The 21694-nt window shown below is 40.2% G+C and overlaps 1 protein-coding gene across 14 annotated transcripts in view; it reads right to left on the reverse strand.

The window, feature by feature from the left end:
- Positions 1 to 21694, reverse strand: part of cacna1db (calcium channel, voltage-dependent, L type, alpha 1D subunit, b) — a 68484-nt gene that overhangs the window by 42920 nt on the left and 3870 nt on the right. For all 14 annotated transcript variants that reach the window (XM_086027011.1, XM_086027026.1, XM_086026946.1 and 11 more), the window contains exons 2-4: positions 20772 to 21240; positions 18601 to 18706; positions 343 to 482 (exon numbers count right to left, since the gene is read on the reverse strand). In XM_086027011.1, coding sequence (XP_085883137.1) covers positions 343 to 482; positions 18601 to 18706; positions 20772 to 21240 — 715 coding nt within the window. The remainder of the gene's footprint in view (positions 1 to 342; positions 483 to 18600; positions 18707 to 20771; positions 21241 to 21694) is intronic.

Consider the following 21694-nt stretch of genomic DNA (forward strand, 5'->3'; position numbering starts at 1 on the left):
GTGACCACTTTGGTAAAATTTGTAGCGTTTAATCATAATTACCCATTAATGAAATATGTCAAATATCAGTCACCAATTTTTGACAGACCAAAATAAAAAGGATTTAATGTGGGACATGTTTCTTTATACACATTCATTTCATAATTTCAATTGCGACTCTGCATTAAATATAAAATATATAATGTCAATTTGCCACTTCATGCTTGGTGCAAAAAATCGGGGAAAATGTCCAATAAGCATGTGTATGCAAAGGTTTCTCAGAATTGGTGCGCAAAATTGTATCATGGAGTGTTTTCTACACACAAACTCAAATTCAAATTAAAAAGAGAAATGAAAACTCACCCGACTATGACAATGACAAAGTCCAGCATGTTCCAGCCATTTCTGACGTAGGAGTTCTGGTGCATGACCAGGCCGTAGGCAATAATCTTCAGAAATGTCTCGATCGTGAAAATGATCAGGAAGGCATATTCGACTGTTTCCTGTGAGGAGGTTGAAAGCAGAAAAGAAATACAGATGCATTAGCGGTGATTCGGTTATTTTTTTTCTGATCCAAGACATGTTATTTTTAACATTAGGAGGCAGTCATGCACACAGGTGTAAGGCTGCTACAAGTACATCTAAATTCATATGCTATAACACTGCACTGTAGTATTTAATTATTGACTGTGTGGAGTTTGTTTGCTCTAGCTTCATTCTACATTCCAAAAACATACGCGTTAGGTTAATTCAAATGTCTAAACTATCCATAAGTGTGAACCTCAGTGTGAGTGTTTATCCATCCAAACGTGTCCTCGGGTGTCTCACAGAAAGTCTACAATAGGATCCAGCTAACCCTACTGAGGACAGCTGCTATATGGATGGATGAAAAATTACCAACAACAAAGATCTTTTCTTCAAAGCATATTTCAAAGATCAGGCTTGAACAATCTACACGTTTCCATGGCAACATGGTTGGGTAATAGAGACAGGTGTCTGAATTTGGACAATCCTGCACGCGGTGCTTTGTGCATGTGTGTTGTCGCTTCTCTCCCACAGAAAACACTTTTATTGCTGTATTTCGCCTCCATGTGCACTCATCTCTCTTCTTCTCCCACACACACATACGCGCGCGCGCACGCACGCACACACACTCAGTCTCTGTGACCTTGTCTGCGTTACGCCTTGCAGAAGGGTCAGCGAGTTGGCAGCTTTAGAGGCCCATTAAGCTAAGCACTTCTCCCGCTGATTTAGAGGACGTAAACACAACAAGTGCTCTTGATTGGGACACGATCAATTATGGTCAGTAAACAGACGGTTAACAGAAAACCGTTTAAGACATGTCATCTCTTGCATTTTTGTAATTGCATTAGATATTCATAACTCATACTGATATTTTTCAGGGTCACAGGTTGACCTGGAGCCTATCACCGTCGGTTTTGTCATGATTTTGCTCTGTTTCGGTCGGCGGCGGAATTGGAGGGCGTGTCCCCCGGTGGCACACCTGCTTTGCATTGGCAATCAAGGACTTTAAAAGGACTGCGACCGCGACAGCTCCTCATCGGGTTATTCGTCCTTTCTTGCAGTCGCTGCGCCAGCAGATTGTTTGTCTAGACTTAATAGTTCTTGTTCCTAGTTTTCTGTTCGCGTGTTTTAGCCGCGTGTATCATCTTTGGTTGAGTTATTCGCACGACTTTGGTTTCTATACTATTGTCTTTTTCTGTGTCATCTGTTTGACAAGTGTTTTTCAGTTATCTCGCTCCCCTTGTGTTTTTGCAAGCGTTTTGTGTTTGCTTGTTTTATCCTGGCAGTTTTTCGCCAGCGACCTTTGTTGTACAGTACTTTGACGATAGTTAATATTGCTGTAAATACATTTTTGTTAAACACTTTTTCTCTCTGTGTATGTTTGTGGGATCCACCTCTTTCCAGAGGCAGAGTACACCCTGGACTGATCCTCAAATTCATGCCTGTGGAAAATTTAGCCTTCAATTTGTTGCATTGTGGAAGGAAGACACAGTAATCACGCGGTCACTGTGAAAACATGCAAACTCCACACAGACAGGGCTGAGCCAAGATTCAAACCAACATCCTTTGGTTTGACTGTGAGGCATGATGCTCTAGTCTAGTAATTGACAGTCATACCTCCCAAAGCGATGACTATATTGTACATCCGCTCAATTATAAATTGCTACTAAGACTGTGGCAAATCATTTATACCATCACTCAGTCGTGTCCAAAGTCCGGCCAATGGGCCAATTTTAGACTAGTGTTTTCTAACTGTGTGCATGGGCGGACAGTTTTCTTTCTATTGGTATTTTCGTAGACGCTCACAGTAAGAAACGGGCGTTTGCGCCGTTACGGGTGTGAACACAGCCGACATGCAATCGAAGCGGCTTCCCTCACTCCCTTTAAATTCAGAGCAGGCGAGGCGCTGTTTACACGGTGGGCGCATAAACAGACTCGATGGAGTCCATGCAGGAGATAGACACACGCAAAGTACGATTATAAGAAACTGCGAGAAAATCTCCACTTGTGGATGGTGTAAAGTTGGCTGCTGTGAAGTGGGCACTTGGAGAACACCTTCCTCCCGGAGCAAAGTGTTGGTAGATTTGCAGTGCTCAATCAACTTGGATGTGCAGCCCCACGCGAGACTAAATACACACACAAAAAAATCAATCACCTGTTTACGACAGATGTTTCGTCAACCACAATTTTCAGAAAACTACGCTACTTAAGTAGCACAAAACGCACTCGGTCGAACCACAGTCGCGCATGGCATTGTGGGGTGTGAAAAACAATGGGTGTGAAGAGAAGAAAGTGAGTGACTCACATAGTCACGTTTGATTTGTACTCAGAAAGAGACAAAATATGACAAATATCTCTCTGTAAGTTGTACTACAGTAACTACAACCACAGTAATAAACATGCTGTTAAATTAATACTTCTCTGACAGAGCCAATCAACTAAGCGTTAGAAGCTTTCTATAGGCAGAATTTTGGCTACAGATCTTTTAGTGGGTATCATTGAGTTGTGAGTGACTAAATTTGACTTCTGGGGGCAGCTGTATTTTTTGTCTCAACCTTATTTTATCTTATGAGAATTCTCAAAAAGGAAAATAAGGTTGAGGCTTACTTCCAGCCTTTGCCTTACATTTTAGAGGAATGGGCATATGAACAGTGGCAAAAAAAAAAAAAAAAACCTTCACACATCATCACAGTTATCTCCTTGTGAGTCGGTCGTATAGTACGGCTGCAGTCATGATACGGTTGCCATGGAAATCAGGCTTTTTATTATACGTGTGGGCAGTGAATGAGACTTGAAGTTTGGATACTCAAGAAAGATCTGCAAGAACGCCTCACATAATAACAAAAATATTCTCATGATTGAATTTGAGTTGTGTTTGAGAAATCATCATTTCAAATAAAAAATGTATCCAAAAATGTTTTGTTTCATTGGAAAATCATCTGGGTAAGTGACAAGAAAATTGTGCGTCATTAATATCATTCAAACTGTAAGAAACTGTCCTCGCAAAGGAAAATAAGTCCTGAAAGTGTATGTCAAGAAACCATACTGTATTTGGCTACAAAATGGACGCCATCTGCCACATTAGTGACCAGAAAATCATCAAAGAAAGGTAATGATTATGAAAATGTCTATTCCAATATGATGACTGAAAATTAGTAGGTGATATTATACTGATACAACATTACTAAACAAACAACAATAATAACTATATATGTAATAATAATTCGAAAAACTAGTTACTTCTTGGGGAATGCAAATGATAGTATGTGGCCAATGTGGCAAAAATTACTCAACAAATTACCATGAAACTTTCATCAGATTGGCATTTATGAACGTATGTTCTCACAATGCAACTCGTGCATGACGGAAGAGTCCTCTTACACTTCAGCACCCCTTGAAACCGCCCTATGGTGTTCATCTTGTCTTATTTTTTTAAAATAGGACTGCCGGTTTTTTTTTTCAGACAAAGATTATTTTTCTAGTAAAAGTGACAATTCTCTTACCTTGCTGACAGTTTCAATTGTCACTCACGAAGGCTGAAGTGATAGGCAAAACTGTCAGCTAGGTAAGAGAATTCTCTCTCACTTATTTAATGATGACCACACCTCCAATGTAATATTCAAACCATATCTATATGTCTATGCTTTTGCTGTAGTTTAGAATTACACCTGGGGTTAGTAATTGAGTTCATTTGTGTTGTTTGGCCAGACCGGATTGCATATACTTCACCAATTGATGTATTTTGAATCAATGAGGTCATCAGGTCAAGCTCTTATTTGACAGGATATATCCGATCTGCGTGTTTGCGCTGCACTCGCATTAGCGGGTGTCCAAGATGTATCCAATTTTCATACACATTTAAAAGAGGCCTGAAGGTATCGAATTGCATGCATTCTTTTCAATTCACACTGCTATGACACATGTCCCAGTTGTGACGCTTGCAAGCAAAACAATTGATTATTGGGTCACTTGAACCATGCAGTGTCAGTCCAGCCTAAAGTACAGTGACGTTCCATATACGCCGACTTTATTTGCAGTGGGAACTAAAGTAATTTGTGTTTTTCCGTAATCTTTACCTTCCATGACTTTAAGATCTAAGTCTTCACTAATGACAACAAAACGCAGGCTTGGGCCCTGAATGCGGAGAGAAAGCAAAGCAGCTTAATTGATTTAAGGAGGAGCAGCACATCCTGTAAGCCTTCAAATCCTCTGTTTTGGGAATCGGACAAGAAATTCTGCTTAGTAGGGCCAAAGCCAGGACAAAGTACGGCAGAGGATAAATGAAATGTCCGAGATCATTTTTGCAGATAAATCCTGAATGATTTGTGAATCCCGCTTGTAGTGACAACAGCGAAAGGAAGGAAACATTTGTATTTTGCTAAAGATGTCATGTGTATTTACTGCACTTTTAGGTTAATAAGGTAATGAACTACTGTAAATATGCATACTGTTTGTACTTGTACAAGCACAAGTGTCCTAGCTGGTCCACCAATATTATACACCTCAAAAGTATACCTTCATATTTCTCATTAGAAAGCAGCTCAGTATCCAAATAATTTTAAAGGTAGTACTTTAACACAACTTTAACATTTTTTAAATTTGATTACAGCTATGCTACAGATGCAAGAAATGATGTCATGGGTGCTAATCACATCGTCATTACTATACTGTTTCTAGCCACTAGGGGGCATATTTAGATGGACAGATTGCTGATATGTTGTAACTATTAACTGTTGTTGTCAATTCATGTATCTTTTTAAGATCAGCATGTTTCACACACAAAATTTAAATCTAACATTGTTAAACATGACAATATGGTGCACCAAAGGTTAGCGGGTGCACCCCAAAGGTACTCCAACATCCTCCCGGATCCCCAAAAACTTGCACGTTAGGTCAAAGCAAGACTTTAAATTGTCTATTGCTGTCATTGAGAGATGTAATACGGTAGTTGTTGGTCTATATGTGCACTATGATTGGGTGGCGACCATCTCAGTGTACAGAGACTCCCGCCCAACAAGCTCACCGGTACCCCCAATGGGGTTAAGCAGTCAAGAAAATTCATAGATGGATGGACAAAATGAAATTACATCGCTACACCAATTTTAATCCCTAAATTATTTTTGTAAATTTGTTATGAAAAATAATTATAGTTCATTACAATAAGGACGAGTACCTACTGTAATTGCTGGTGTTTAAAAGCAGAACAGAAAGAAAACGAGGAGGACAAAAGAAATTTACTCACATTTAAAACAAAACTGGGAGCAACACTAATGAACTGGCTGTGCTTTGGAAGTGCAACATTATGTTGTGTGAAAGTTTGCAGTTTTACCAAGTAGCATTCATTCTCTCTTCACACAACACACAACCACCAAATAGATCAATTGCCTTGCTTTTTTTTGGGGGGGGGGAGTGACTTGACTAACCAAACACAGTTACACTCTCGAATGTGTTATAAGCAACAGAGCACTGCATGCAAATTAAGAATCACTAATATGATTAGCACTTCTATTGTTTGCTTTCCTTTGGTTATATTAGGGGCCTTCTTGATTTAATGTGTGGCCCACAAGCATAAGATTAAGAACGATGTGTGAACATGCAGTTGTACTAATCTGAGTGAAAGGCTGGCGTTGCCACACAAACACACAGGATCACTTGGTGCCACTAACCTCATTGACAATAATTGAAGCTGACACAACACTCAATGCTTTGTGACTCTCCCATAAATGCTTTGCTCCATATTACCCACAGCTGTGATGTTAGCCTCATGATGTAAACGGGTGGTCATTACAGCTTTGTGTATTCTGAAATATTATTTGAAGTAATAGGATTCTACAGTTAATCCCACAGCGAGTGAGTAAGTGAGTGAGGACACAATATGATGCAAAACTGTACACTATACACTTATAGGTGGCTTTAAAGGGAAAGTCAAATCAAAAATTGTCTTCGCAATAATACATTCTATGCGCCCCCACTAGTCTAAACACAACATTCTGATTATTATTGTGTTTTGGTAATATGACTTTAAATCCACCCATTTTTATCCAACTCAGGAGGCTGCCATTTTGCTTTGTACAGCCATTTGCTGTGGACTGAAAATGACATCACCGTGCCTAAGCACCCCCGGTACTTCCTGGGCTTTGGTCATGTGACGTTCGCAAGCTGAGCCCTTCGGCACTTGTGATGTCATTTTCAGTCGACAGCAAGTGGCAAAATGGCCGCACCTTGAGATGGATAAAAAGGGGTGAATTTTGCTGCTCTATTCCACAAACAAAATATTAATCAGAATCACGTGTTTAGACTCATGGAGGTGCACGGAACATATTATTATAAAGAACATTTTCGACTAAACTTCCACTTCAAGGTGCCTTTCTGTAATTGTCATCCATCATGTGATTACACAATGTCGTACTTTAAGCAGATGAGATTCTAATCATAGATAAACTACTGTGCAAACCTGAACCAACTAGTCAACGCAATGACTCTACCACAAAAGCTTGAAATCGATTAATCGGCAATCGCATGTTTTGGTATCAACAAGGATGCCTCACTGACATCAACTGGTGGTGGGTTTTCACAGTAAACTTAACTAGTAGTGGTGACTCAAGTGTGTAGATGTTATTCTACAAAAAAAAATAGGCCTTACTATCGACTATAAAAAAAATCTGTATTAGTTCAAACCATATGTAGGCTACACCAAAGACGTGTTTGGGACTTAAATGGTGTCATCTACTGTATTTGCACGTTATCTGGCGCTATGTCATCATGGTGATATTTGAGTCAAACCTGAATTGTTTTATTCAGGTGGATCAGATTGATTGTTTGGAATTGGATGGTTTGACCTTCTCCCAGGGTGAAAACCAGAAAGAGTTAGGTTAATCACAGGGTAGGATAGAAGTGTGCAAAGACACATCGAAAAATGACTCCTGGTTGTGCTAAAAAAAAATGAAAATTAAAAAAAAAAGACCAAACTTGGAGGCTTGTAAACTGGACACCTTGAAACAATGGGTGGCTCTGTCCTTGGTTCCTGCACCAAGTATTACAGTTCTGTATGCAAAGATTGTGTGTGTTTTCATTGGCAGCAGCTGGGAAATGTACCAAAATAATAATGTTTTGCACCCTTCCAAAGGTTTATGTACAGCAGTGGCCCAGGAGAAAAGGAAGAAAGGAAGGAATGAAATTAGAGACATTAAATAGAGACAAATAGGAAAAAAAAACAAAAATGTTTTTTCCTCATACAAATAAACAACATTTGGAGATATAAGCTTTTCAATGGACAGCGTCTCATCTTTCCTTTTCTGTGAACATTCGTTTGATGAACAGAAGGAGCGTCATCACAGCTTGACCACTCTAAACATGTCACATCTCTGCAACATGATACATCCACTAACCCTCCATAATTTGAAATCATTTGGAAATGTATGACAAACATAACTTTGAGTTAATCGTTAAAATGTCAAACAAGCATAGTGACAAAAAAAATCACTGAACAAGACCAAAAAGACTATACCTTTCCAAATGTTCCAAGAGTATATCGTCATCATCACCACCATCATCATCATCAATGATTATCGTTTGTATGGAAGTGTGCTGTTTGTGGCAAAACGTCCTGTAGGTGAAATCAACCAGGCAGCCAGAAGCAGGCTAATCAGCTCCTATTAGATTGTGTTCTCATTAGCCACAATAAGATGAAAGGCCAAGGAAGGCATCAGTACACGTGATTACCTCTGAACATGGCAACAAAATCATACCATAATGATGATGATGATGTCACAGGCAGCAAGTTGCTGTGTTTAATCGTATGCCTTTGTGTTCAATTGCTGCATGAACGACATTTACGAAGTGGTATGATTTATTCATCATCACTCTTACTTCCTGTAGCCTGCTTCATTACGTTATTCTCTTAATTCCTCCATTGCTTACCCTTCTTTCTCTTCATCCATGATTTTAATTACTTTTCTTGTCTTACTTTTCTCTTTTTCTTTTATCGTCCTCCTCAACCCTCACTAGTGTCTCCTCAGCCCTCTCTGGGCTCTTTTTTTTTTTTCTTGGACTTGCTGCCTTCTTTTCCTTCTTGGTCTACTTCACATCTCTTGTTGAGAGCCCTCACCCTGCACACTCCACTCCACAAGTCGCCATAGTGACAGTTGCCATGAAAGCCAGCTGTGCTTGTAAACAAGGTGAAAGAGCAGCACTCAATAGAGTGCAGATCTCCACTAAGGTCAAACGCTCAAAAATAATAATTGAAAGTTAAGACAGATTTGGGAACAGTCAAGCAGCAGGTTCCCGCTCAGCTTCATCCGTGTGCACGGCGAAACATTCTGCGGACCAATTCAACCAGGCAGCGATTAAATTTGTCATTTGCCCCATACGCCACAAACTTGCTCAACTGTAACATATAATCGTCTCGTCACCTGTTCATCCAATCTGCCACTTTCATTCTTAATTGTGGCCGTTTAACAGTGCCGTTTACAGCTCACGGGAACACTTGGCACAATGGAAACAATTCAAATGAAAGATGATAAGAAAAAGACACTTTTCTTTGGTGTCTGTCCAGCCAAAGTGCAGCTGTTTAATGGATGTTAAATCGGGAAAAATGCAATAATTTGAAATCACAGTCACCGTGCCAGTCTTGCTGCAGCCACAACAAACTGCAACTACTTGTTGCTCGTCTGCAGGCCGACTATTGTTGCGGTGCACTTGAGCAAGGCTACAGTCTCTCCTTAGAGGAGCGCTCACAATATGTGCTCCCCATGAATTTGTCCAACGTTCAAATGAACCTATCTTGGAATTCATATTCTAATAAGGCTCAACACCTCAATTTGAATTAAAATTAGAGCGTTCTTGTGTTTTACTAGTGCAAAAGGCATGATACTGTATCCATTTTAAAGATGAAGTCAACCCAAACATATTTTTTTTTAAGAATATGTATGTTCTATGCAGGTCCACTAGTTGAAACATGGCATTCTGAGTGATAATGCATTTGTGACGTATGAGTTAAGCAGCAAAATCCACCCGTTTTTAGCCATCTCAGGAGGCTGCCATTTTGTCACTACTGTCAACTGAAAATGACAAATCATCACAAAGGCTCAGGGCTCAGATAACGACCAATCATGGCTCAGCTTCAGAAAACGGGTGAGCTGTGATTGGTCCTTACCTGAGCCCTGAGCAACTGTGATGTCATTTTCAGTCGACAGAAGTGACAAAATGGCCGCCCCCGGAGATGGCTAAAAACGGGTGGATTAACTCTTATTCCACAAAGGTAATATTTATCAGAATGCCTTGTTTCAACTAGTGGACCTGCATAGAACATATTCTTGAAAAAAATATGTTTGGGTTGGCTTACTCTTTAAGCTCTAGAATGTTACACTGTGTGTGCATGTGCGTGTGTGTTTCTTTGCCCCACATTCCCGGCAGTGTCTGTGGTCCCTGGGCCTTTGGGTGCTAAGCAGTCGCCCAATAGTCCGAACAACATCTGTCACCTACTTACTAAATATCTGCAAAGCCCCCAGGCTCCATTTAAAACACACAAACTCTTGCATAACAGTTACACATACACACAGTGGAATGTGTCCCAACGGATACAAATGCATTCCCAATGCATCGGTGAGAAAAAAAAGAATATGCTTCACATGAATTAAAGTCTGTCTGTAAGGTTTCCAGTACACAAACATAACGAAAGAATCAAGGAACACCTGTGTTGTAATTGTATTAGTGTATAGCTCTCTACTACACATACAGTACATGAACCAGTGAAACGGCTTTAATCTAATTACTTTGAAGAATGTATCATGTATATTAACAACCATTTACAAATTAATTGTCGAGAAATAAAAGCAGGAGGAAGAAAGTTTAGCAGATAAAAAGAAAACATGGACGTGATATAGACAACAGACATATTGACACATTAACATACAACTTCCATCCATCCATTATCGATACCGCTTCTCCTCACAAGGGTCGCGGGCGTGCTGGAGCCTATCCCAGCTGTCTTCGGGCAGTAGGGGGGGGACACCCCGAATTGGTTGCCAGCCAATCGCAGGGCACACAGAGACAAACAAACTCACAATCACACCTAGGGGCAATTTCCTGAATGTATTCCCTCTGTAGCTTGTATAGGCACATAATTAGTTGGTCCAAAATAAAGTTGCCCCCTCCTGTTTGCTGCCATGTCAAGAACTCTAAACGACTCAAAAGGTTCGGGATATTCGGCTTTCTGGTGAAATTACAGGAAGAACTCAAAATGCACAATAATATTTACAGGTGATCTAAATTTGAATTTCTCTAATCACACTTTTTGTTCCCTGACATGGAGCTGAATGGTAACATTCCCAACAGGTGTTTCATCCACGAAACGAATGACCAATACACCTCCAGGGATATCTACAACTTCCTTTCTGTGACTCTTCCACTTTCTCTGCATCTCAGTTGCAACCTGCTGATGACACTAAGCTCAGTGGCCAACTTCCCGCTGAGAAGAATTCCTGTTTGAAGCCTGGAAATGGCAAAGCACAATTGTTCATTGTTGTCTTGGTCTCGTGATGTCAAAATGTTAACAGTATGATAAAGACAAATTTAAATTGCACCAGGAAATTCCCAGGAAATGTCTTGCTCCAGTCATGGAACAAACACCTGTTGTAAATTTTGCCATTCAGCTTCAAACGTTTACAGACGGTGAAATAAAGTTCACCTGTAAGTTCACATGGCTACAGTGCATTTTAAGTCCATGCCGGCATTTCACTCGAAAGTCCAATATCCCTAACTTTTTGTGAGCGCGTAGTGTATGTTGTTGATCAATAAAATCTCATGCTTTTTTTTCTGTCCATATCCAATCTAATGACCACAAGGTGTGATTCAGCCAGTTTAGCTGAGAATATTTCCGTGGGCTTGTTCTTCTTGAATCTATGTATAACATAATGATGATGAAGAGGAGTGACAGCTCCCTAGCGGAAGGAAATGACTCACAACAATGGTGGGACTGCGCTCTAATAAAGATATACGATCACAGATGTCTCGAGGAAGCCTGGTTAGGGAAGGCACGGTAAATGTAACAATACAAGGATTGTCAATACATGCAGTACTTAGAAAAAAGTGCGGTGAAAAAATCTGCAGTTCATCAAGTGTGTAATTTTGGCAAGTGTGTAAATTGTGGAAGGATTAACTTGGAAAAAAAAAAATCTGGAAGGACAATTGTAATCTAAAACTTTGAAAAAATGGCTAAATGGTTAAAGTGCAAAACTCAATTAATTCAAATAATTTGCAGAATTTATGTGGTGCACAACACCAAGTCATTATAGCTTCATTGGCCACAAAAATGGTGTGGTGGATTTTTTCAATGAAATCAACTGGAATGTCATTTGTAATTATTCAAGATTTTTATTTAATGACATTTTTAATTAAGGCAGGGGTCTCAAACTCAATTTATGTGGGGGCCGCTGAAGTATTCCACAAAAAAATGAGTTTCAAGTGTTAAAAAAAGGAACAACTAATCCAGTATTCTCATTCTTTATTAATAACAGCTCAGAACATTAAAGTGTTCTTCAGTGAACAAGATTGGTGACCCGGTCCTCCCTTTCATCTGTCTGCTACTTTGCATACTCCTCAACATGTCTAGTTGAGTCATGATGTCTGATTTCTTGAGCACCGCAACTTTCTTTGTGCATAGGGTGCCCCTGTGCTCAATAGAAAAACATTCTGTCTCCTTTTTTTCTTGAAATGTTCCCGTTCTCCTTGCAAGCCTTTCCCTTCATGGCAGAATTTGAAAAAGACATGACTGGGACTGGGTGACAAGATTTATTTCCTTCCACTTGTCACTTCAAGTTACGTTTAGCTGAAACTCTCATCAGTCTGAGCTACGTTAGCCCATAAGTAACAAAACAACTCACACATTGAAAATTGATGTGTTGGGATTTGAGGTAGCGGTGTTTAAACAATGCTCAATTGGATTTTTTTAAAGTTATACAGTATGTACATTGCTGCCAAATACAAAGTCTGCATCGAATTGGCATAAAATGACAGGGCCTTCATACACATAGTGAATTCCCTTGCTTTATTTTGCACCAGGATGGGGGTAGTCTCTCACTCCAGAGTTTCTGGGTTCAAATCTCGACTCAGGCCTTCCTGTGTGCACAACATTGCACACAGTCTTTGTGTAGGTTATTTTTCCAAGTAGTTCGAGTTCTTCCCTCATCACTAAACATGCACATGAATAGAACACTGTAAATTGTCCATTGATGGGATATGCTCCAGCTCAACCACAATCCAAGTAAGTGTTATGGAAACCTGATTGATCGATGATTTGTTTTGGGAGTTTTTTGCATTTACACCACTGTAAAATACAGCATGGGGAAAAACATGGGTTGATATTCGAAGAAAAGTGGTTAGAAAGTTCAGTTCATAAAACAAAAAAAACAAAAAAAAATGACAATCCAATATAACCTTCTTGGAGAAACAAAAAAAAGAAATAATAATAAATGAATATCACCAATGATGATTTCTTCGAAGACACAGACACACAAAGATCAGATGAGAACAGCACCGAAACTGCTAATCGTATGGATGTTAAATATTTGATCACATCCCGTAAAGAATGATGGAGTTTTCATGAGCTGTGTTTGGTTTTAAATTTCAGTTTAAATACGGGCACACACGCACAATTGCAAAAATGCAGAATGATGTTAGGATGCACATACACAAAAGGATTCTGTTACTGTGCCGAAGGCACACAACTTACTGGGTCAACCCGCCGATGCTTGGTCTACACACCAGTACAGTTAATTGATTTCCTTGTTTGCTCTCATTTGATGGTTCACATGACAGCTGACACCCTACAGTAGGGATGGAGAAAACCTTTGTGCTAAAGGGCCACGTTTCATTTTTAAAAGGCACACAGGGGCCTGGTCATGTTATATTCATGAATTATAATTAATGAACCAATTATTGAATGAAATAAAATTAGAGTACATGTAATATTATGTTGTTTATTTGATTAATAAAATATTTCATAAGATAAATTAATAAGCAATTTTAAGGAAACGACGGCTTTATTCATGCAACAAATATTAGAGGCTTCTTGATAATGTAACTGCTGAGTGGGCAGGATTAAAGAACAGAGAGGGCCGTATGTGGCCTGCAAGACAGACTTTTGCCCTCCCCTGCCTTAAAGTGTTTTCTGCTTCAGAGTGCTTATTTATGTTTACTTTAAGGTAGATTGGGCTGAAATATGCTTTATACTATTTAACTGATATTTGATCAAATAGCAGGGCAATGGAGATTCAAACCTGGTTTTCCCAACAGTGAGGCCGACAACCACCATATCGTTGTGCTACCAAAAGTCTGTCACTCAGTTGGAGCACAGATTTGAACACAAGTGAATAAAGTGGACTTTGTTTGCTCGGACATAAATTAGCATACCACATCATGGTTTGTGCAGTGTGACTTGTACAAGTGATTTTTACTTCGTTACTTCCCATCCAGCCATCCATTATCGATACCGCTTATCTTGACAAGGCATGCTGGAGTCTATCCCAGCTGTCTTCCCATCTCTGATTATTATCATCATGTGGCACAATGTGTTAATTTCATCTGCCTCATAGTTCTGAGATTGAGGGTTCAAGTATGCATGTTCTTGCTGCTGTTCGCATGAGTGTTCTGTGGGTATTCGGGGTTCTTCCGACATCCCAAAAACATGTCCAATAAAAACTAGCAAATGAATCGTCAATCAGAATTCATAACAATACAGCTCATCTTTGTAATGTCTTTGTAATCAATTCAAGTGTTTGTGTGTAGCTTGTAGAAAATAATTTTGTACATTTATGTTAGGCATTTTTATGTAGTGTTTATAAACAGGACTTTTTTTGCGAGTCTCTTTATAAATGTAAACTACCATCGCACTTGAATTACAAGTACGGTCAACATATTTGTACTAAATGTTTTAATCAGAGATGCAAGTAAGCTTTTCTTAGATTATTTTTTTGTGTGTGCTGATTCCGAATCTGCCCTCAGTTTTTCTCTCGCACATCGGGTTGTCATAATCATAAGAATAATAATAATCATCATCATCATAATCATAATCATATGTAATATAGTAACATATTTAGTAATATTTATGAATTAGGGTTAGGTTCGGAAACAGGTGGATTTTTTTTTCTGAAATGTCACAGCTATAAATTACAATTAAAATTTGCTGTTGACCAGTGTTGAAATTCTACAAGAAGAACAGTCTCAAGACTGGATGACTCTCTGCATGTCTTTTCATGGCTCAAACAACATTCATTCAACATCACGTGTCTATTTCACAGAAGTGTTCAATACTGTGTTTACATAACCAAACACACAAAGGAAAAGACACACATGTTGGTCAAAGCCATATGCTGCTTAGTGTGACTCTCATTTCCTCTCCCCTCTAAACCTTTAATCCCCAACTGGGAAAATGATGCAATCTGACTCTTGGTTCTGAGAATCACACACGCAAAATCCCATGCAAACAAACCAAAGACGTCATAGATAAAGTCACTGGTGAGAGGAGGGGTACAACTTTGGACATGTTGCGGGCCAATCGCAGGGCACAAATAGACAAACAAGCAATAACACTCACTCGATTTAGAGACTTCAATTAACCTAATATGCATGTTTTTTGGGGATATATAAGGAAGCCAGTAGAGAACCCACGCAGAAGAACATACAAACACAAAACACTGAAGATTGGGACCAAAAGTTGAATCCTGAACTTCATAACTGTGAGGCAGATGTAGTAACCACTACGACATCATGCTGCCCATCAGAGCTGGTCGTCCCGCCTATGTGACGGACCGATCGGTCTATCCGACACTGACGGACGCCCATTTTGCTGACAGTTTTCGAATGACGGGTAAAATTTGAAAATAGATAGACTAAGCATAGTCATCTGTCTGTAGTTCGTCATTAGCCTATTTTTCGCGACGGGGATTTGATGGCCGCGGCGAGGAACAATAGTGAGTTGTAGCTGGCTGGGGGACAGATTTGAATGATGGACCAGGTTTCCATGTCGCAATGAGTCACTCTTTCTGTTCAAGTATCGTCTATAATATAGAAGCCTCATCGCAAAAATAGAATATAGAGTCTATATTCTCTTTCAATGGCCGCGGTGCGGCTGTTTGTGTACAGAGAGAAACGAGACAGTAGTGTGCGTTCAAGCGTGCCTGTATTTCCTCATTCTGACTTCACGTACACCCCCCTTCCCTCCAGCTGATGGGGCATACCATTACAAGAGGGGGAGGGCAATACCACAATCCCTATAACAGAGGCTTTTGTCGGAATCACAGACGGAAGCCCGTTTAAAATTAGAGGCGGACCGGCCTATAAACGGGTACTATTCCAATCCCCCACCCCCTCAGAAAAAAAGGTGAATGGACGGACGACAAAAGGGTACCCACGCTGCTGACTTCTTTGAAACGTGTACTCAATCACCCAAGCACTTAATTCTGGTGTTAAACGATTAGATGTCACTCTTAGGTTAGCTTAGCAATTAGCATGCCTTCTCCATCTTTCCTCATCATCCCTTCCTGAGAATGATACTTGACAGAAGTGTAGCTTATTCGCTGCAAGAGAGATGATGATTACTGACTTAAGACTCAGACTCCTCAAGACAGCCAAAGATCGTAGCTAGCTAGCTTGTGTGGCGTAAGTAGCAATGAGCTTGCATCGACTTCCTACTTCCTGACCAAGGTGACGTAACGCGCATTGTGCCACGTGCACGCACGTCCATCCCAGTTTTTCTGTTGGAAAAAATTCGCTGATTCTCAGTTTTGCTATTCAATGTTTTTTAATTAATGAGGCACAAAGTGTGAATTTTGACTCGCAAATGCAATGGAAAACCAGTCATTTCAAGCCTTGTAGATGGATGGATGGATAGATAGATAGATAGATAGATAGATAGATAGATAGATAGATAGATAGATAGATAGATAGATAGATAGATAGATAGATAGATAGATAGATAGGTACATCCCTCCCTATGATCATCCATGAACGACTAATCCAATGTCCAGTTTAATCCCTCAACATGTACACACTCACACACGCTCAAGTCTCTCTTGCATTGACTCCTGAGCTCATGCACCAAAAAAAAGATACTACACACATGCATTATGTCACATTTAGAGTAGCAGGACACACTCAAAAGAAGCACGTAAATGAATAACACACTCATAGTCAATAAAATTTTGCTTTCTTGTTTGCACACAAAAACATGTCACGTCAAATGGAGGACAGTAAATCCAGTGTATTCTGACGGCATACAAATAAACAGTTCCAGCAACCATGTTTTACAATGTTTTGTGTTTAACATTACAGGCTGAAACTGCTGACAGGTCGTAACTCTGGATTTCAATCTCATTCAATACTTGCTGAAGCTGTGATTGCCTGACTGTCAAGTCTGTGTGTTCACAAAATGACTCATTTTTGCCCATACATCCATCCATCCATTATCGATACCGCTTCTCCTCACAAGGGTCGCGGAGCTTGCTGGAGCCTATCCCAGCTGTCTTCGGGCAGTAGGCGGGGGACACCCTCAATTGGTTGCCAGCCAATCGCAGGGCACACAGAGACAAACATCCGCACTCACAATCACACCTAGGGGCAATTTAGAGAGTCCAATCAACTTACCATGCATGTTTTTGGAATGTGTGAGGAAACCGGAGTACCCGGAGGAAACCCACACAGGCACGGGGAGAACATGCAAACTCCACACAGGGAGGCCTGAACTGTGAGGCGGACGTGCTAACCAGTCGACCACCGTGCCGCCCTCATTTTTGCCCATTGCCAGAAAATACTAACAGCATGGAAAGCATTTGAGAGCAAAATATAGAATTTCCGCTATATTTAGAATATAGAATAGAATGTGTGATGGACTGTTAAAGGATTCATTGGTGTCAGCGGAACGGTAACACATCACCACTTCGTATCAAGTTACATAACATGGACTCTCCAGTTACTTTTATGCTTAGAGGTGCAAAATATTTTTCACGTTAATTACAAATATCAGAAAATGAGATTAAGGATGTACATCCTTGATGGGAAATAACATGACTCACCTTCAATATTCTCAGTTGTTTTTTTGTTGCAATCAGCAGTAGTTAACGTCTTTTTATTCTTTAATATTGCTTTAACGATTAATAAAGTGTTAACATTGGTGATATTTTTTTCTGGTGAATACAGACTTAAAAATGTCATTCGATTCCTAATATTTCCTCTGAGATTTTTTTTTCAAATTTTAAACACATCGGACCTATGATGAAATATGTCAGCCTTAAAAATAAAAAGTTTCATGTCCCTCAGTGATGTGCTCAAATTGCACAGCTTTCACTTTCACTCTCATGTACACACGCACACCCCCCCCCCCCCCACACACACACACACACTCACGCACACTGTGCATTGTGCTACAGTGATGAGTGCACACACATAGCCTACACACACGCGCGCACACATAGTGAGTAATCCCCATCTGGTGAGAGAACATGCAACGTTTCTCTGTGCCCAACTATCAATTCCTCTCTCTCTCTACAGAAACACACACTTCCTGCAAGGCTCAGAAAAGAAAGCAAACACTGAATGAAAGGTTTTCTAAGGACTTGCAGAAACTGCCTATGAAAAAGCAAACGACCCATCCATTTCCTTCACCACTTATCCTGTTTAGGGCTCATGGGGAACTGAAAATATCTCAACTGACTAAACCTTGAACTGGTCGCCAGTCAGTCGTAGGGCACATATAGACCAAACAGTCATTCACTCTCTCATTCACGCCGAGAGAGTAATTCGGGTCATTTAAACTCTACAATTAAGACATTTTCTATGTTTGGAATGTACGAGGAAGAAACGACACAAGCATAGCATCCCAAGCTAAGACTTGAAAACGGTATACCTTTGAGTGTGAGGCAGACACGTTAACCCCCGAGCCCCACCGTGCCAACCTAACATGAATCAATCAATATTTGATTGATTGACAGCATGACATGACCCTCAAAGGCAAATCTGCTGTACAAAGACAGCATGTGTAAGGCAGTGAACAGTTGATCGATTACATCACGACCCACACTGTATACATTCAGTTTTACTTACCAGCTCTTGGTTGGTAGAATTGGAGTCATCTCCAGGGAAAGGGATGTAGATGGCTAAGGCCACGCAGTTGGCAAAAATAGACAGCAGTATAAATATATCGAATGGTCTGAAAGTCAAATTGTTAAGGGAGGTTTTACCACAATGTAATACATGAAAACGTAAGAATAAGATAAGAATGGAAGTCATTTAAGAACAGACCGACGACAATGCTGTACATATTAAATAAAAGATGCATTATTGACTGAGCACAAAAATGTATCCTTGAAATTTTTAGTATGCAGTGGGACCTGTAAGGTCAAACACAATCTGTTTCAGAACGCTGATTGACTTTAGGTTCCCTCAGAAATAAACAGTTCCCGGGTAAAATCAATCAAACTCGAACAGCAGTTTTCAGGAATGCTGTACACAACAGTACACAGGATGGGCAAATGCAATTCACATAGTTAGATCAAACAAAGCATGGATTTTATGCGGTTCGTGGTTTCCTTTTCCATAACGTGTGATACCGTCAGAGATACCTAAAGCGCAACATTTTAGTAAATACGGTGGTCTCCACCATCTTTTTAGACCTGCTCCAAAGAGTGCGCAAAATCAGGTCCAGTGAGTGAACACACAATCCAGCAATCTATTTAGGACCTTAGCAAATTAAGCCTTTACTGTGAGTGTGATGATGAATGACAAAGGTGTAAATCAAAGGCAAGTTACATCACAGATGCACCACACGTGTTTCATTTTTTGACATATACCGGAAAAAATGATGTGGTGAATTTACTCAATTTTATTTTGTCACAGGGTTGAGTGAAATGAAATCATCTGGGTCCGGATACGTTTTTTAAGCAGACTACATATCTACAACGGACATCGTACGGCTTTACTGCCAAAGAAACCTACACATGATTGTTTTGGTATTTTGTGGAAAGATTTGATTATCTCAGGTTAATAATACCAACACTGTGTTTGTGATGCTTCAAAGTTTATTCATTTCAAAGACACAGGAAAATGTATTTAATAGTTAGTCAAATCATATTCAGCCAAATGCCCTGGCAATATTTCCATACGATGTAGACTAGTATACATATGATTTTATTTTGTGCAACCACGTGACGAAATAAAATAGAGTGCATTCTAGAAAAAAAAAAAAATCTGTGTACCAGTACTTTTCACACACAAATAAAAAGACATGAACCGCAGTACAACACAAAAGCAATAAAAATCGAAACCTAACGTTGATAACAAATCAAAACACATATGTTGAGAGTCTTACTGCTGTGAATGCAATTCGGCCAACTTCATGTGACTTCCTGTGTACGATGTGTCAGAAATGTTCCAGGATTATTGATACAAAACATGTATTTCAAATCCAAACTACACTCTACAACTTTTCCCCTTCAAAATAAGTCCCCTGCAGTCTAACACACTTTCCAAGCCTTCGCTGCCACACCTTCATCTACCCCTGGAAGAATTCTTCCAGAATCCGCCGCAGCTCAGTCGTCATGGCCATTTTGATGTCATCCATGTCTTCAAAACGTTTCCCCTCAATGACCGTCTTGAGCTTGGGAAAGAACATGGACAATGCTCCAGCACGGCGATGTTGTCCTTGGCCAGGAATTGTCAGATGTATAGGCACTGTGAGCAGGTGCGTTGTCATGGTGAAGCAGCCACATGTTTTCCTACCACGTCACTTGTTTCTTCTCGCGCACTGAACGAAGCACTCGGTGCAGGATGCCTTTGTAAACGTGCTGATTTATCGTCCGGCCTACATTGAAGGGGAAAACTTGTAATTTAGGTTTGAAACACATCTTTTTTCTTTTTTGACACCAGCATTGGAACTTTTTGGACACACTTTGAACATATATTCGTCCTCTCTCATTTGATGAGGCAGCTCTTTCATTTTGAATAAATGTTGCAAAAAAATGTCAAAGCTAAAGAAAAAGCAAAACACCAGCGGCGTTAATGCCTTATGTGCGCAAAACTGCATGCAACTTTAGGGGGATTTTTTTTTCACAAAATGATCAAACAACCTCTGGTTTTGACCCTAGATTTTTAATGATTTTCTTGATGTATTTTTTATTTTGTGTAAGATGCCCAGCTTGTCTCTTTCCCCTTTCTTGGTTAGAACAACGCAGGAATACTCAGTTTGAACAATCACAACTAAACATCGAAAAGGATACTTCCACTCCACCAGGCTGATGCAGGCCCTGCGGATGGGGTTGTTGAGGGTGAGGCAGAACAACGCTCTGGGCGGCCTGCTGTTAGTGGACCCGCCCTGTTTTTTGCTCTTAGCATACTGCTGCCTCTTTCTCTGTGCCAACGAGCCAACGGGAGCTGCTCCGGTGGCGCATGCTGAGCGCTGCGGACTCATGTCGGGCTTCGCAACATCGCCCTGAGCTTGGCGAGCGGCACTGATGGCTGCGTGCCAAGCAAGGACCGGGCTGACACCGGAACTGGTGCCAGTGGGCACGTGGGTGCCACTCTTTGCTCCCAGGAGGCCATAGGACGAGCCAACGGGCTTGCCGCTGGTGGCGGGGGCGTGCAGGGGCTCAGGTGGACTGAGTTGGTGCAGATGAGTTTGGCTTTCTGACCAGAGGGCTGAGGCATCAGCAGAGGAAGTTGTCCTTTTGTTGCTGGTATACTGTGCCCCTTTAAAGACAGCAAGAGAGAGCAAATCTATTAGCAATAAATATGCAATATCCTCATTAGCAGGACTAACACATAAATCAACTTTTTTTTTTTTTATTTCAATTGAGAATTTAAATAAAAAAATATTCTGTTGCCCACTGTTTTGCCAAAAATGCAAACTTGAGTCAATATTGGTGGTGAATTAAAGGTGCCTGAAATATACATACATTCCTAAATGAATTAAAATTTCATCTAGCAGATGCGGCGATGTAGAACAACAATATTATTTGCAGTCTTTTTCCATGTTGCAGTATGTCACACACAATCGTGTAGTCATGTTGTTGGAGCCTAAATGGAGCCCAATTTCAAACTGCACATGCTACTCATGCTTGCTAAGGCCCGCTATACACCCAGTGATGCAACTGAATGCAAGCAAAGTACAATCACGAATAAATTACAGTTAGGCAACCCTTCG

The sequence above is a fragment of the Filicampus tigris genome, chromosome 1 (assembly GCF_054856515.1).
Source record: "Filicampus tigris isolate MCC_2025a chromosome 1, RoL_Ftig_1.0, whole genome shotgun sequence".
In the NCBI taxonomy this organism is placed as follows: Eukaryota; Metazoa; Chordata; class Actinopteri; order Syngnathiformes; family Syngnathidae; genus Filicampus; species Filicampus tigris.